Below are 15,041 nucleotides of genomic sequence, written 5' to 3'. Positions count from 1 at the left end.
TTGCACTTGTCAAACAACTGTGATGGCTATTAGATAGGTCATCACGAACCATCGGCGTCTCAATCCAACTCAACATAAAGCTAATCAAGATTATTTACGTCATAGCATTCCAATGCTTTTTCCAGTTACATCCCGAAAGTGTCCAAGACGATCTCGGGAGGTTGCTTCCTTTTCAACGGATTTCCTTCAAATCAGTCCCCTCCGCTCCTACCCGGTTAGCTTTCATCCCTCCAAATTTGAAACCCTGCCCAGACTCCAGAGTTCAAGAGCGGCAAGTTAGTGTTTCATAGTAATCATCTGGCTATGCTCGTGTGGAGTCTGTGGCCTCATCTTCCCAATGATCTCGTTCACTAAGCTCTGGGCTATCAAACTCTTCCTGACCCCAGATTTCCTGTAAAGTAAATCGCACGACCACTTATAAAAGAAAAAAAAGCTTAATTCTGGTCTAATGACCCCGGAGTATCTATCCCTTGTACACCCTAATCCCTTGTTGTGGGTCCCCCTGGTAATAGCGGGCATACCTTGGCCTTGCGGAATTCAGCAAAGCACATACTCCTCCATGGCTCACTCCCTTCCCGAGGTCAATAATGAAGACACCCTATCCAGATCCCTTTAGGACTTGGGCCTCCAGGGGCATAAATCCTGGCATTCGGGTATGATCTCTCACCATCACCCAACCTAACGCCCCCACGAATTTGTACAGAGAATTAGCGACGAATCTTATACGCACGCGACCTGTTCTGAGATTCGAGCACCCACAGCTCCCTACATCAAATGGGACGCCCGAAAGTACTCGCCGACACATTCGTCATTGAGCCCAAGTCAACTTTCGATCCGCGCACGAGCATCCACAGCGTCGATGATGGATCTCCGAATCCAGCGCAGGAAAGTACGATTCAGCTCTTCGAGAGCGACCCTTCACCCGAAGACCAACAATGGCGACCGGGCGTGTGCGACTGGCTGGTTTTCATCTGTATCGTGATCCTGGCGATGATGGATGCATTTGACGCTGCTGTGTTGATACCCGTCTTGCCGGTATGTGTCGCGCTCGGTCGATCTCCCAAGAACAACACTGATGCAGGGTACAGGAATTAGCAAATACATTCAACGAACCACTCGCCAACACCCTCTGGATAAACACAGCCTATCTAGTCTTCAGTGCCGGGAGCCAACTCTTCTTCACAATGATGTGCGAAGTCTTCAGTCACGGTCCCGTCTGGATCGTGGCAGTCGTATTCACTACGATCGGCACGGGCATGTGTAGCGGGTCAATGAGTCTGACCGAGCTCGTCATCGGTCGCTTGATTCAGGGGATCGGTGGTGGCGGCGCAATGAGTCTCTGTTTCGTGATAATGGCCGAATCAGCACCCAAGTCTGTACACTCGCGGTATTCATGTTATATTTTGCTCACGCGACTGCTGGGGACTATCGTGGGACCGATCGTTGGTGGGTTGTTTGTTGATTTCGCGCACTGGACATGGGCGTTCTATTTCAACTTCGTTTTCTGTGCTTTGAGTCTCCTCGTTATTCCATTCGCGGTTGATCTGCGTGTGTCGAAAAATATCCCGCTTCGCAAGCTACGAATTCTCGACTGGTCTGGTGCTACGATGGCTTTCATTGGCCCGGGAACGATTCTTGTTGGATTGAACTGGGCCGGGAGTGTATACCGGTGGAATGACTGGCAGACATGGATGCCAATTGCGATAGGAGTTGCAATTTTTATCGCCATGGTGTTCTATGAGTCGACTTGGGCTTTACATCCGCAATTTGGTGTGCGTGTGTTTAAGACGCGGGTGACGGTCATGTCCTATGTGGGATGCTTCCTTCATGGCTTTGTGGTGAGATCTGGATCTGGAAATCATAGGGGAGGTGGTAGCTAACCTTCATTTCAGGTTTACTGCCAGCTGCAGTTCTTTACCTTCTATTTCATGTCGACAAAATATTTCAGCACGGTACTTTCTGGCGTCTCGTTATTCGCAATCACTGGGTTTGCCATTATACCAGCCGCCCTGGTGGGCATTATCATGGCTCGGGAGTCGCAGTGCTCCAAGTGGATCATTTCTGGGGGCTGGCTCCTCGTTACCCTCGCATCAGGATGCTCCATTCTTCTTGATAGCACAACCCCGACCGTTGGGTGGGTGTTTTTATTCTTCTCGGCTGGACTTGGTCACGGCCTCTTGCTGTCAAGCTACAATATTCGCATCCACGATATACCCAAGTTGGAAGGTGTTTCCTTGCCGACAAACCCAACAACCATTGCTAATTTGATGCGCGCCTGGGGCATGGCATTCGCGATCCCTGTTGGTGGAGTCATCTTTTTAAATCGTTTTGGCGATGAACTCCAGAGTATTGGTCTGAAATACGACCTTATCAATACAGCCAAAGGTTATATTATCTTGATGGATCAGGTACAGATGGCAGAAGGTCAGAGAGAAGCGGTCCAGGATGCTTCCGCCATGGCGCTACAAGTGGTGTGGGAAGTCATCACATGTGTCGCTGCTCTAGGTGGCCTTTCATCTGCCTTTTTGTGGAAGAAAAAGGAATAGACCGCGATCAAGAATAATGAATTGAATCTTTGCCGTCGCGACGATTTCCGACACAGAATTTGACATCAGGGTATAACAGCATTAGGGAGCGTAGAGCCGTTTACAAGCACGAATGTAGGGCGACCCATGACAGTATTGAGTATCTAGGCTAAGGAGCATGTCAGGTCAGGGTGCGCGTCTCATATCAGCGAGCATTGTCTCGTTCATTCAGGAACTGGAGGTGACTTCCTCATGCTCAACCACAACAACTCCTGCTTCTTGAGCTCCTCTTGAATCTTCAGACGGTCGGGCTTCACAAATTCGCGTCCACCCTCGATTTCCCAGCCCTTAAATCGGTCTGTACCAAGTTCGTGAAGTGTTTTCTTCTCAACGATGCTCTACTGGGTCGGGTCATCGCGGTCAAAGTTGAAGGGCTCATTCAGAGAGACAGGCGGGTTTGTGTTGATGCGTGGAATTCTCAAGCTATTGATGGAAGCCGAGTGCACCGTGAGTGAGCGCAGAAGAATCACATCTCCCACGTTACCCATCATTTCATGGAACTCATGACAACGCTGAATCACAGAGTTGTAGAAGTCAAGCCTTCCAGGGTGGTCGTGGCCACTGCCTCAGAGAACCATGTATGGAGACACGCCCTCAGGATGATCATACTATCGGAGAAATTGAGACAAAGCACAGCATTCAGTGATAAATACACTTACAAGATACCGAGCCATGATTTTGATCGCATCGAAGCAGACCATAGTACCGCCCGCATGCTCCTGGTTGTCGGTAAATGAAGCGATTACGAGTAACCTCTGCTCAGGGGAATCGAGGAAATGAACAAAGAAGTCGCTACACGAAAGACCCTAGAGATGACAAACAATGTTAGACAGGAAAAGGGCAGAGGGGAAGGCACTGGATATTGTGCTAGGAACAGACTCAGAACAACATGAATAAACAGTAACTACAATAATGCTTTACCAAATGTAGCTGTTGATAATCTTCGATTTCCAAATGGCGAAAAGGAAGCAAATACTGCGAGATTGGCATAATGTTCAGCTCTATCACTCAGCATAGAGCGATAATCTTTGGTCTGGATATCATCTTGAAGCAAGAAGCAAAATCAATCGCCTAGCCTATTCATCACCAGGACTATCATCCGAATCGCAGCCATTGGCTTGAAACGTAAACCATGTTTTGTCCAATTTGCCACGCGAGCGGGTAGTTGCGAGAAGGCCTCCCTGCACTTGAGATTTCGAGAATTTCCTAGATCCACGACTGCAAGGCAAGGTCGATAGTATAGAGGCGTGCTTGTGTAAATAGGCAAGAGTATCGATAATCTCCTAGCGTTGACTAGAATAGTCCAAATCTAGTTGAGACCACTGGTGTGAATTAGCGTAATTCATCTAGGGATTGGGAAATTAGTTATCTTTCCTTTGGTATTGATTTGAAGGAAATGGAAATGGCTGTGATCCGTCGAGAGACCAAGAACTGTATGTTCAACCATGCCCTCATAGCGCCGCTGTCTATGAATCATGCCTAGATAGATAATCAGCGCCGCTGTGGAAATGTAGTAGAAGAGCTGACCCATAAACGCAAGGGCCTGGGGCACGCCAAGGTGAGATTGGCCTTTTTTCGTGTCCATGATAATAAAACTGATGTCTAGGCCTTCTTACCCAGCGTCTGGTTGGTACCAAAGAAAAAGATCAGGGCCTCCTTTAAGACGACACATTTCTCCCCGGTAGGCAATCGGCTGAAATGATAATCGACATTTGCCCGATATAGGAATCTGGGTTAGACCAGGGAAGCGAGAGTCTTCGGGAGCAGTAGAATAGACAGCAGCAAGAAGGAAAATCAGCCGCTGTTGCAACGAAATCTCATGTAGTCCATCTGAGTTGGAGATCGAGGTGTCAATATCATTGAGATAAGACCTGCAGTCCTTGGCTATCTTGAATGGAGTCTGAAACAGGCTCCAGTTTGTATGATTAGATTTGGTGAGGTGAAAGACCTTTTCAACATTTGCAAGGCGAAGCTGATCAACTGCCAAGGTAGAAAACCCCATATTCCTTGGTGGTTGCATGTTCGCAAGGGGCATTTTCTTTCTGAAATGTTAAAATGTTCATTAACGGTGATGGTAGAGGAGAAAACAATAAATAGAGGCGATGGAGTGAATCACTCTTGGCCCTAATAGGTCTAGTCAGTGGATTACGTTTGTAGCCTTACAGGGATCAACGTAATGACCATGTCATGTCATCAACGAACCGCCATTCAAAGAGGAAGGCTACATGTGATAGGACTTACGTGTTATAATTTATTGATATAGCTTACTCAGGCCAGACTCAGTGAGCGAATCAGTGAGCAGATCAGTGTGATTATTGAAAAGGGGACGGCTCGATGGCTGTCTAACAATGCAGACTGGACGACACACACACACATACACACATACAAACGGCTAGGGAGGACTATAGGGGAGGAGAACAAATAGGGGTGGTTTGGAAGAGAAAGAGTCTCTGTCTTGCCTGTCCTGCATATAGAAAGTCGTATATATCACAAAAGCCTTAGTCATCCGATAGACCGCTCCTTCATGCAGTCAACAATTCCCCCACTACAGTCTGTAATGGCAAACGATAATTAGGCACAGTTAGGAGGGATAAGATTTCCCCTCGGCCGCTAACTACGTCACAATACAGAGAGGAAATTTCATTGGGAGCCCATTGCGCTTCCTCGCCAAATACAATGAGTGTTAACCGCGCAGGCCTTCAGATAGACGATCCAATCTCGACCATCGGTCCGGGCTCGCTACTAGAGTCACATATTGGTCATTTGGTATTTCTCCGAGAGTAAGTGCTTTCCGTTCGTACTTCCATGAATGGGTCAGCCACAGCGAGGTCTGTCCAAACACCAGTTTCTGCGAGGTAGGCGTTAACCAGATAGCCCTGCACGCTTGATCCTTGAGTCATTCCAAATTCACAAAGGTATATATCGAGATCTTGTTTCAATCCCCTGTTATTCCCCTTTCAACCCTCATTTTTGAGCAAGCTTCATGAAATGTCCTGCGAGACAGGTCATGGACCAAGCAGTCTCAGCCACCGCCACAGCCGCAGTCGCATTTCAAATACGAAGTCTTACTCAGACTGTTTCAAGAAACCCCAATTCTCGTATCCTCTTATAGCATCTTTTGATTTCTCAGATGGAAAGGTCGAGCCTCAAGATTAAACGTGAGGATTGCACTGCCGAATTGTAGTCCTTTCGGGCCAAAGGACAGACTTTCAACGCTCATGCTCATGTTTTGGCTATACAGAGGATCCCAAGCTTTCTCTCGACCAGCTAAGCCTTGCCTAGAGCTGCACTAAATATAGAGTCACCAATAGTACATCGTCGGCCTAAACTTCCCAGCACCATCGACCTTGTACCCGATTTGGTAGTACACAAGAGTAGCGGAGTCACACCTTCCCCGTCGACTTTCCTGCCCGAATTTTCTGGGCTGTGTTTATTTCTGCGTTCGACTGACCTGGAACTTTGCGCATTTCGCTGCCTGTACTTATACCAACTCCATCGTCACCCCTTTATCTCCTTGCTCACCAGCTCTTACTAAATCTTTCACTCATCATCAACATGCGCTTTCCTCTGGCTGTCTTTGCTCTCTTGAGCCTGGTTCCATCTCTGCTTGCTGCTCCAACGGCCAGGGCTTCTGAGCCAGGCGAGGACCTACCGGATGGACTCCCTTATCCAAGCCCCGGTGAACTCAAGATCATCGAACAAAACGCCCATGGAACACTGCCCAACGGCCCCGCTCCACCCGTCATCAGCAACAGAGGTATCCTCAATTTGAAGCTGATTGCATTCAACGAACTCTTCGAGGTGGCATTCTTTAGCGAGCTGATCACCAATATCACTGAGAACGTGGACGGATATCGGTTCACTGAGGAAGAGGATCGTGCTGAGACCCTCTCCTGGCTGAAGGTCATTCTTGCTGTAAGCTTAGTGAAAATTGGTGCCCATCCCGGATCTCTGACCCTGACTCCCTCCTCTAGCAAGAAGAGCTTCACGCCATTCGCGCAAACAACGCTCTGAGCCATTTCGGCGTGAAGGGCATCGAGCCCTGCCACTACAAGTTCCCGGTCGAGGACTTCGACTCCGCCATCGCACTCGCCATGACCTTTACCGACGTCGTTCTCGGCACCTTGCAAGATGTTGTCGAGACCTTTGCGATCGGCAGAGACGTGGACCTCGCACGGGAGATCGCCTCGGTTATCGGTCAAGAAGGCGAACAACAAGGATGGTTCCGAGTCATACAAGGCAAGGTTCCCAGCGAGTTACCGTTCCTTACCACTAGCGACCTCAACTTCGCCTTTACTGCGATTCAGGGCTTCGTCGTGCCCGGCACTTGTCCTAACATTCTCGAGATCGGGCTGCGCACCTATGAGACCTTGAACATTCTCACGCCCCCAGTTGCTCAAACCCAGAATCTTACTTTCTCATTTTCGGATACTCGTAACGAAACTGCTCATCCGCTGTGGATGACTTATATCAATCAACAGAATCTGCCTATTGTCGAACCTCTCCATGTCACGTCGCGACAGGGTGATCTGTTCACGGCGGAGGCTCTCTTCCCCTACGACGATAACGAGATGAATGGGCTCACGATCGCGGCCGTGACTCTTAGTGAGGGACCATTTGGCGATGCGAGTGCCGTGGCCAAGTGGACTCTTGCCGGACCTGGTCTGATCGTTGTGAACTGAGCGTCAATCCTCCACATGAAGGGAATCGGCTGGGTTTGTATCATATTATTAACGTGACGAATGACTTGCACGACCACGAAACAAGGTACCTTCTAATTACTTCCATGAACACTCGTGATTACAAATTATCGAAAGCAAATGCCCGTTAGAAAAAGACACTGTCATTCCCTAAGATCAATAATCCTAATATTCCTACACTATACAAACACCCCTTCAACATTCCCTCCTTTCCAGAAAGTCAGGATGTATACACGCTTACAGGTTACCCTGGCCAGCGTTGTTGGTCACACTCGATGCAACGGAAGTGTAAGCAGTAGCAGAAGCAATGTTCTTGCCCTCAAAGTCAGACAGGAAGCCAGTATCGCTCTGAGAGAAGGTGCCAGAGGATCCGAATCCGTTGATCTGGCAGACACGGCCGAGGTAGGTGCTGCACACCTTGTTCTCGGTAGTGGAGGGGGCAGTGAAGAGGGATCCGTCAATGGGGGACTCGACAATAGTGTTGATGTTCTGGAAGACGTTGCCCTCGGCGAGAACGTAGCCACCGGTGCCGATCTCGAAGGCGTGGCCGGTGTTGTCGTACCAGTAGTTGTTGACCTATCACAAAGTTAGAAGGGATTTTTGTATAAAATGGATTCGTTTTGAGGATGATTCTTACGGCGTGCAGGAGGGTGTTGCCCTGGACCTTGGGGGAACGACCGCTAGTGTGGTAGATGTAGTTGCCCTTGAAGGTGACCAGGTCGCTGTCACCGTCAAAGTAGAGGGCCCAGTAGTGGTAGGTATCGCAGGTAGCGGACCAGGTGGAGACACCGTTGATGAAGTTGTTAGAGATGGTCACACGCTTGGAGGCATCGGTACCCAGGACGATGTGCTGACGACCGATACGAGCAGTCTATGATTTGTTAGGGAAGTGTGCGATGGATTGGAATGAGGATGCGTACAGTAACATGGTCAATCCAGACCATATCAGAGTTGTCGATGGTGATGGCATCACCACCCCAGACGTATTCGGGGTTGATATCAGTGACAGCAATGTTCCTGTGATTATTGTTAGGAGGTAAAATTTTTTTATGACATGCGTGAGATAGATGTACTGGATGATGATGTTCGAGGCACCGCTGACGATGCGAAGGCCCTTACCCTTGATGACACCGGCGGAGCCCTCACCGATGAGGGTCTTGTCGGAGGCAACGGTCATACCCAGGATACCGGCGTTATCGCTGTTGATGGTTAGACATTCGCTCCTTTCTATGAACTGGGACAGGACTCACTAGGAAACGGAGACGGAGGGCGCATTGGGCTCGTAGTTTGTGCACCAGTCGTTCTGGTTGATGGCAACCTGGCAGCCGGAGGCAGTGCCCCAAGGAGCACAGCCGGTGGAGGTGGTAGTACCCTCAGTGCCACGGAAGTCGAAGGTCTTGGTCAGAACGATGACACGAGCCTCGCTATCAGAAAGGTAAGAGACCAGCTCATCGTTGGTAGAAGGGTAGACGGCAGTCGCAGAGCCACCACCAGTCACGCCCTTGGCGAAACCCTCAGCAGCACCGGAGACGCTGACGGCAGCAGCGTGGGCTGCGAACGCTGCGAAGAGAGCGGTATACTTCATCTTGAATTGAAGAGACCGGTTGGAGGGATGGGAAGGTGGGTGTGCAGAATCTCTACATGACGGGCATGTTCGACATCTTATATAGCCATCAGCAGGATAGAGCTCATCGCCAAGCATAAGATAAAACAGTGGAAGCTCCTGGCTCCACCCCATGGAACACCATCTTAGTTCCTCCTCTGGATTCTAGCTATCACCGGGATGCGCAATGTGATACACCCGTCTCTACGGCTAAAGCTCGGTGACCCAAGGCAGGGCAAGGCATATCCACCGGGCGGAGTAATGAGAAACTAGGGCATCGGAAGATGTGAGCGAGCCACACGAGCGCGTGGGCGAATAATTCCACAAACTAAAGATTGATTAAGGGAGAGGTCTTGAGAGGGCGCCCCCGGAGGTTAAAGGGTGAATTCGGTGCTTGAGGATGTTTCACCGTAACATCTTAGCCCCACTATACTACTTTAAGTAGAGTGATCCATCGGGACTTTTCTTGCCGGTCGGGCATTTTACTCAAGAGAGGCGTGCTCCGGAGTCAGCTAGATCGTCCCTTTGATTGGGAGGAGAATTGCTATATCATTTCACCGGAGTGCTTCCGATTTTCCCATTGTCCAAATGCTCTAGAAGGAACAGGAATTGTTTGAAATGGGGTCACTGGGGAATGAATTACTCCGTCTTGGCATCACAGAAGCTATCGAGAGTTGCAGAGCCAAGACACCCGGGGGAATGAGTAAGGAAATAGACTCTGCAGATCCTCAAAGCACGTCGGTAGTTTCCGCATCAATCATCTAAGACTATACCGTGCACATGGTTATGGTTCTCCCGAACCATCACGGATCCTTGTATATTCTATCATCTCAGTATTAGTGTTGGTGTTGGTCAATGCCGACGAGTCCTGTTGCAAGTTTCCACAACAAGTGTCCTGACTTGCTGAACATTTAATTACCGTCAACCTCTGCAGAAATAATCCATCACTCTATGGAAGATTGCCGCGCTCCACTCTGATTTTTGGCAAGTCGGCCCGACACGTTGATATTCGGTATAGCGCGAACTCGGGAATAGGTCAACCAGACCGACGCCATCTAACTTATCGATAGGCGAACTCTAATATGGCAGGAGACTGACCGGAAGGTTCTCAACATGCGCTATAATATATTGCCCAGCATCTGCTTATTACTGTGGCACCAATATCAGGGCGATTCCAAATTGGGTTCACAGAAATCTCAAAAAGAACAAGGGACGGGATGCAAATTCTCAGCATGTGTATAATAATTAATATGGCTCCTCAAAAAGAACAAGGGACGGGATGCAAATTCTCAGCATGTGTATAATAATTAATATGGCTCTAATCTATTACAGGATGCTTGTTATACAGCAGGACATAGATCGTTTTCATGTTCATCCAACACCTGTTCAATCTTACATGATCACCGGCAGGTTGCGCTCCAGGTAGCCACGCCACTCAGGGAGAGTACGCTGCCACTTGGTACCGGAAGTCTTCTGGAGATCCTCAATGGCACTGGCGTACTTGATAAGGGTGGGCTCGGAGAAGGCAGTGTTCATGATCGCGAGACCGTACGGCATGCCGGACACGTGCTCGGTACCGGCAGGCACGGTAATAACGGGGTAACCGGCCTGGGCGGCGATCTGAATACTCTGAGCCACATCCGGAGGCACGAGGAGGCCGTCAAGGGTGCCGTTGTTCCACTTTAGGGCGGCGTCGATACCTTCTTCACGGGTGGTGCGCCGGCAGAAGGCCAGAGCCTCCCAGTAGGTCTCGTTCATAATACCCTTGCTCTCCATGGAGGCGATGAGGCCATCCTGGCCAGAGCCAAAGGCAGGGTGGATGCCGGGATACCCACCCTCGGAGCCGTAATTGTCGATGTTCCACTGCACAAGGTCCTCGACGGTCTTGATGTTGGTGTTGTTGACCTCGGCGAGGTAGTCGCGCAGGTTGTTGTAGAAGTCAACCTTGATATAGGAGTACTCAGACTCGTTGGCGTAACCACGGGTGCTACCGTAATCCCAGTTCCAGCCATCGGGAGACACAATCTCCTTGTAGTGGGGCAGCTCGGTACCGTTGATGATGGTGGCACCGGCAGACTTGATGAGAGTCAGAAGCTCCTCCAGCTGAGCAATCTGATCAGCATCACCCAGAGCCCAGAATGACTTCCAGGGCAGACCGAACACGGCACCCTTGAGAGCGTCCTTCTTGGCAAGGAATTGGGTGTAACCGCCCTTGGGAGTTTTGCCCTTCTGAGCAAGAGTGTAGTTGTCACGGGTGTCAACACCGTAGATAGCATCAAGGGTGTAGACAGCATCACGAACAGTCTTTCCAAAGGTACCGATAGTGTCCTGGTGCAGAGACTCGGGAATCACACCGGAACGAGAGGTCAGACCGACAGTGGGCTTAATTCCAACGATAGCATTACGCTGGGCAGGGTTGATCACACTGCCATCGGTCTCCGTACCGATGGCAATGGGGATTAGGTTAGCACCTACGGCAACACCGGGTCCAGTACTGCTACCACCGGGGTTCACGGTGAAGTTATAGGCACTGCGACACTGGCCACCACGAGCACTGAAACCCTCAGAGTAGTTGTTTGAACGCATGTCGGCCCACTCACTCAGAGCACCCTTGCCCAGAAGCAGGGCTCCAGCCTTACGAAGACCGTGCACGACGTGGGAGTCACGAGGAACAACATTACCGAGCAAAGCCCAGCAACCAGCAGTGGTCTCCATGCGGTCCTTACTAGCGATGTTGTCTTTGACAATGAAAGGAATGCCGTGGAGAGGACCACGAACCTTGCCATGGGCACGCTCCTCATCCAGCTTTTGGGCAATAGTGTAAGCATCCGGGTTGAATTGCAGGATGGCACTGGGAGATTGTCAATACTTGAAACGAGGGGGAAATTACATCGAACACGCCTGTCTCCTAGTAGAACTTACTTCAGGTAAGGCTGGGTCTGATAGATGCGATCAAGGTAGCATTCGAGCAGCTGAACGCTGTTCAATGAACCGTTGGCCATGCGCGCCTGGATGTCATCGACACTAGCCTCCTCCAGCTTGAAGCCGTGGCAATGCCGCATAGGGAACAGCGAGGCACCGGGAGCACCCAGACGAGGGAAGTCGAAGGCATAGGGATTGGTCAGAATCTGAGAAGCGACGAGGGTATCGTTATCCTTGACGGTGGCAATGACCGAACCGGCCAGAGCCAGCCCGCCCACGATGGTCTGCAACAAGGGCGACATGATGTGACTCTTGAGATCAAGATGAACCCCACCGAAGAACCATGTGGCAGGGACGATCTTTATCGGGGGAATCGGAATCTCATATACTCCGGACCTTCGCCTAAGACACGGTGCCGGGCCGGGTGTGACAACCACCTTGACTAATCGGAGAATGTCAATGGCCTTGAGGCATTTACGCAGGGCCCACCTTCACCTTCGCGTAGACTAAATCACAACACTAGCTTCCTTATTGTATGCCTAGCGTAGAACGAGCGGAGCACTCCACAGCTCAATGGTGAAGGTGAGCTGCTGGGAAGGAGGCCTCGTTGTTCTCCTTGCCAGTGACTGGGGTCCGTCTAATGCCCGTCGGCGCCTACTTCGCCTCCGAGCTAGGTACCGATCCAGGGACTAGCGCGATCTGAGGGGCAATAAAGTTTACCTCCTGCCTTAAAGAGCGCACGAAGAATCGTTGAGGAACTGCAGAGCCATGATCAATGTGATCTAAGGGCGATCGGATCCGGTTTCTCCGATCGCTGACCGACGATCTCAGCCCCGCCCCTTCACGCTGAATGGCCTGTCAAAATCTTCAAGGCCTCGAGCTTCTTCATCTGACGACGCTCATATTCACTAGCGGCTTCACCATTACGCGCTACAAACTCCTGATAGGCTGTGACTCGAGGGTGGGGGGGGGGCATTCTCTATCGCCCCGAACGTATCTGTGTCGGCGTGCACTTGCCTTATAGCCACGGCGACAATTTCAAACACGTAGAAAAGATGTGAGGTGAGGAAAGGGTTCATGTGCCAGTCGAGACACAATGATCTCAACACCTGTCTAGGCCTATTGCCGAGATCAAGAAAAATGGCTTCCGAGCCATGGTAGAGACAGAGGCGTAGGCCGGGCTTTCCCCATTTGAAGACACTGAGATCTGGACGCCGTGTACGAAAACCGTGGAAAACCTCGCAAAGTCAAAGAATCCTTCTGGACTCCACATCGGAACAGTTCGTGTCACAGGATGGACTCGGACAATTAATGTCCCTACTCGACGCCTCTTGGTTATTCAGACTGTTGCACTGAAGAACTTATTGATTGTAAGATCCCGCCCGCGTCCACTTTTCCCGTCCGATCATATTGTGCGTTCTTGGCCTCGTTATAGCCCAGCGCAAGTCCTTCGCGTTGCGCCCATTGTGTGAAATCTTGGTCTCAGTATGCATTCGTGAACAGATCATGCCATTCGTTTCTATCCCTTGACTATGACCATACCCTCTGATATTCTCGCTGCGGAAGCAGCGGGGAGGATTCCCTCCGATGTGTCGCTGCAGTATCTTGCTCAGTCTCGCGATCATTCGGCCATTGTGGGAATTTTGTTTTTGGTCTGTTTGACGGGCAGTTTGTTGATTGTTCGACTTTATGCACGGTTCTATATCGTGAAGAAAGTCGGCTTTGATGATGCCTTGGCCATCTTGACAATGGTATGTGCTGAGCTATTCCAATCTGAGCGAATAAAACAAGGACCATGCGTTAGGTCCTCTATGTTAGAAGCGAGCTAACGCGATTGACATCTAGATGATTTACATCACTTTTGTTGTCCTATCCGTCGTCCTTATTGACCTTGGAAGTGGCCGCCATATCGAATATATCCAATATGTCCTGTCTCTGGCCACCGTCCGCCAAACCGAAGTCCTCGACTTCGTCGCACATGTTCTCTATACAACAGCCCTGTTCTTTTGCCGACTCTCTGGTCTTGCCTTCTACTTCCGTCTCACGGCACGCACCGGCAAGCTCCACGTGGCCATTCTAGCTGCCGCTCCATTCCTCTTCGCCGCATATCTCCCGCAGCTTTTCCTTTTGATCTTCCACTGCAGGCCTGTTACCGGCTTGTGGCCATATGCCTGGCAGAGCGAGCCCGTTGACTACAAATGTTTGTCGTGGGGCTTAGTATATCCCGTCAACTCCGGCCTTTCCCTCGCCTGTGATGTGATGATGTTCGTCATTCCGGCCATTCTCATCAAGCAACTTCACGTCTCTCTGGAAAAGAAGATCAAGCTCTCGTTCGTCATGTTCCCTGGTGTATTGTAAGTTAACCTGCCTTTTCTCTTCCCGAACCACTCTAATTTCGAAAAGCGTCATCATCATCTCCGCCTGTCCGCGTCTGGCTTGTCATTAGGGGCCAATGGGCCTCTGACGGCAGCTGGGCCTACAACCCAATGCTATGCGTTGAGAACGCAGAAATCGCAGGAACAATGATCGCCCTCTCCGTCCCCGCCTTGAAACCCGTCTTTGGAAATCTTTTCTCCCACTTGACAGACTACACCTCCAGCCACACGCGGTCGCGGTCCGTAGGAAGACTGCGCAGTCATTCAAAGCCAGTCAGCGGTATGGGCTCGCATACTCGCGATGATAATCGCTTACTTAAATGGTCCAAGCTTGGCCATGATGATTATGAAATGATGCCCTCTGAGGTCTCCGTGACCAGGGATGCGAATGGATCGATCATTTCTTCTAGGCCTGGCATCAAGGTGACGAATGAGGTTAATGTCACGAGAATGGATGGGAGGACCCCCTCGCCCGAGCAATCGTCGCGCCCTTCGTCGCAGCATACCTAGATTTCGTTACGATAGACGCTTTAGAATAATACATAATACAAAAATCTTGAGAGTATTCACCAACGTGCTTGATGGCGAACTATACAAGATATTCCGATGGCATATGTCAGTGACCTTTCGGGTGATGATTCTACCTCTGGCGCCTTGAGTCCCGCATGATTTTCATGCAGCATCACTTGTTCTTGAGTCAAATGCAGGTGTATGGTCCGACTTTGAGCTTCGGGCTTCGGACTAAGGTGTCATGTCATGCCTTTGAATTATCATGGGTGTGGGGCCACTGCCCACCCGCAGATTCAATAGGGGGGTGCTTAGCAATGCCTGCTTACACAACCTGGTAGTGTGTCAA

General features: G+C 50.3%; 5 protein-coding genes across 5 annotated transcripts; 3 read left to right on the top strand and 2 right to left on the bottom strand.

Moving 5' to 3' along the window:
* Positions 1-774: 774 nt before the first annotated feature.
* N7477_003449 (uncharacterized protein) lies at positions 775-2,546 on the top strand (the record flags this gene model as incomplete). The annotated part of the gene is made up of 3 exons (XM_056965112.1): positions 775-1,035; positions 1,089-1,838; positions 1,893-2,546. The coding sequence occupies 3 exons, from the start codon at positions 775-777 to the stop codon at positions 2,544-2,546; spliced, it is 1,665 nt and encodes a 554-aa protein (XP_056825065.1).
* A 3,594-nt stretch (positions 2,547-6,140) lies between these two features.
* N7477_003448 (putative sexual development protein (LsdA)) lies at positions 6,141-7,267 on the top strand (the record flags this gene model as incomplete). The annotated part of the gene is made up of 2 exons (XM_056965111.1): positions 6,141-6,500; positions 6,560-7,267. The coding sequence occupies 2 exons, from the start codon at positions 6,141-6,143 to the stop codon at positions 7,265-7,267; spliced, it is 1,068 nt and encodes a 355-aa protein (XP_056825064.1).
* Positions 7,268-7,522: 255 nt separating this feature from the next.
* Positions 7,523-8,870, bottom strand: N7477_003447 (polysaccharide lyase family 1 protein; the record flags this gene model as incomplete). The annotated part of the gene is made up of 5 exons (XM_056965110.1): positions 7,523-7,861; positions 7,923-8,156; positions 8,206-8,302; positions 8,359-8,484; positions 8,536-8,870. 5 exons carry the CDS (start codon positions 8,868-8,870, stop codon positions 7,523-7,525), a joined length of 1,131 nt encoding a protein of 376 aa, XP_056825063.1.
* Positions 8,871-10,280: 1,410 nt separating this feature from the next.
* Positions 10,281-12,112, bottom strand: N7477_003446 (putative amidase; the record flags this gene model as incomplete). Its single annotated transcript, XM_056965109.1, has 2 exons — positions 10,281-11,739; positions 11,811-12,112. 2 exons carry the CDS (start codon positions 12,110-12,112, stop codon positions 10,281-10,283), a joined length of 1,761 nt encoding a protein of 586 aa, XP_056825062.1.
* Positions 12,113-13,342: 1,230 nt separating this feature from the next.
* N7477_003445 (uncharacterized protein) lies at positions 13,343-14,695 on the top strand (the record flags this gene model as incomplete). Its single annotated transcript, XM_056965108.1, has 3 exons — positions 13,343-13,561; positions 13,656-14,164; positions 14,257-14,695. The coding sequence occupies 3 exons, from the start codon at positions 13,343-13,345 to the stop codon at positions 14,693-14,695; spliced, it is 1,167 nt and encodes a 388-aa protein (XP_056825061.1).
* Between the last annotated feature and the right edge of the window lie 346 nt (positions 14,696-15,041).

This window comes from Penicillium maclennaniae, assembly GCF_028827695.1.
Source record: "Penicillium maclennaniae strain IBT 15551 chromosome Unknown utg000003l:1.0-5670915.0:1.0-5674809.0, whole genome shotgun sequence".
Classification (NCBI taxonomy): Eukaryota; Fungi; Ascomycota; class Eurotiomycetes; order Eurotiales; family Aspergillaceae; genus Penicillium; species Penicillium maclennaniae.
The sequence above is the reverse complement of the archived record's forward strand: the minus strand, read 5'-3'. Positions and strand labels throughout refer to the sequence as shown.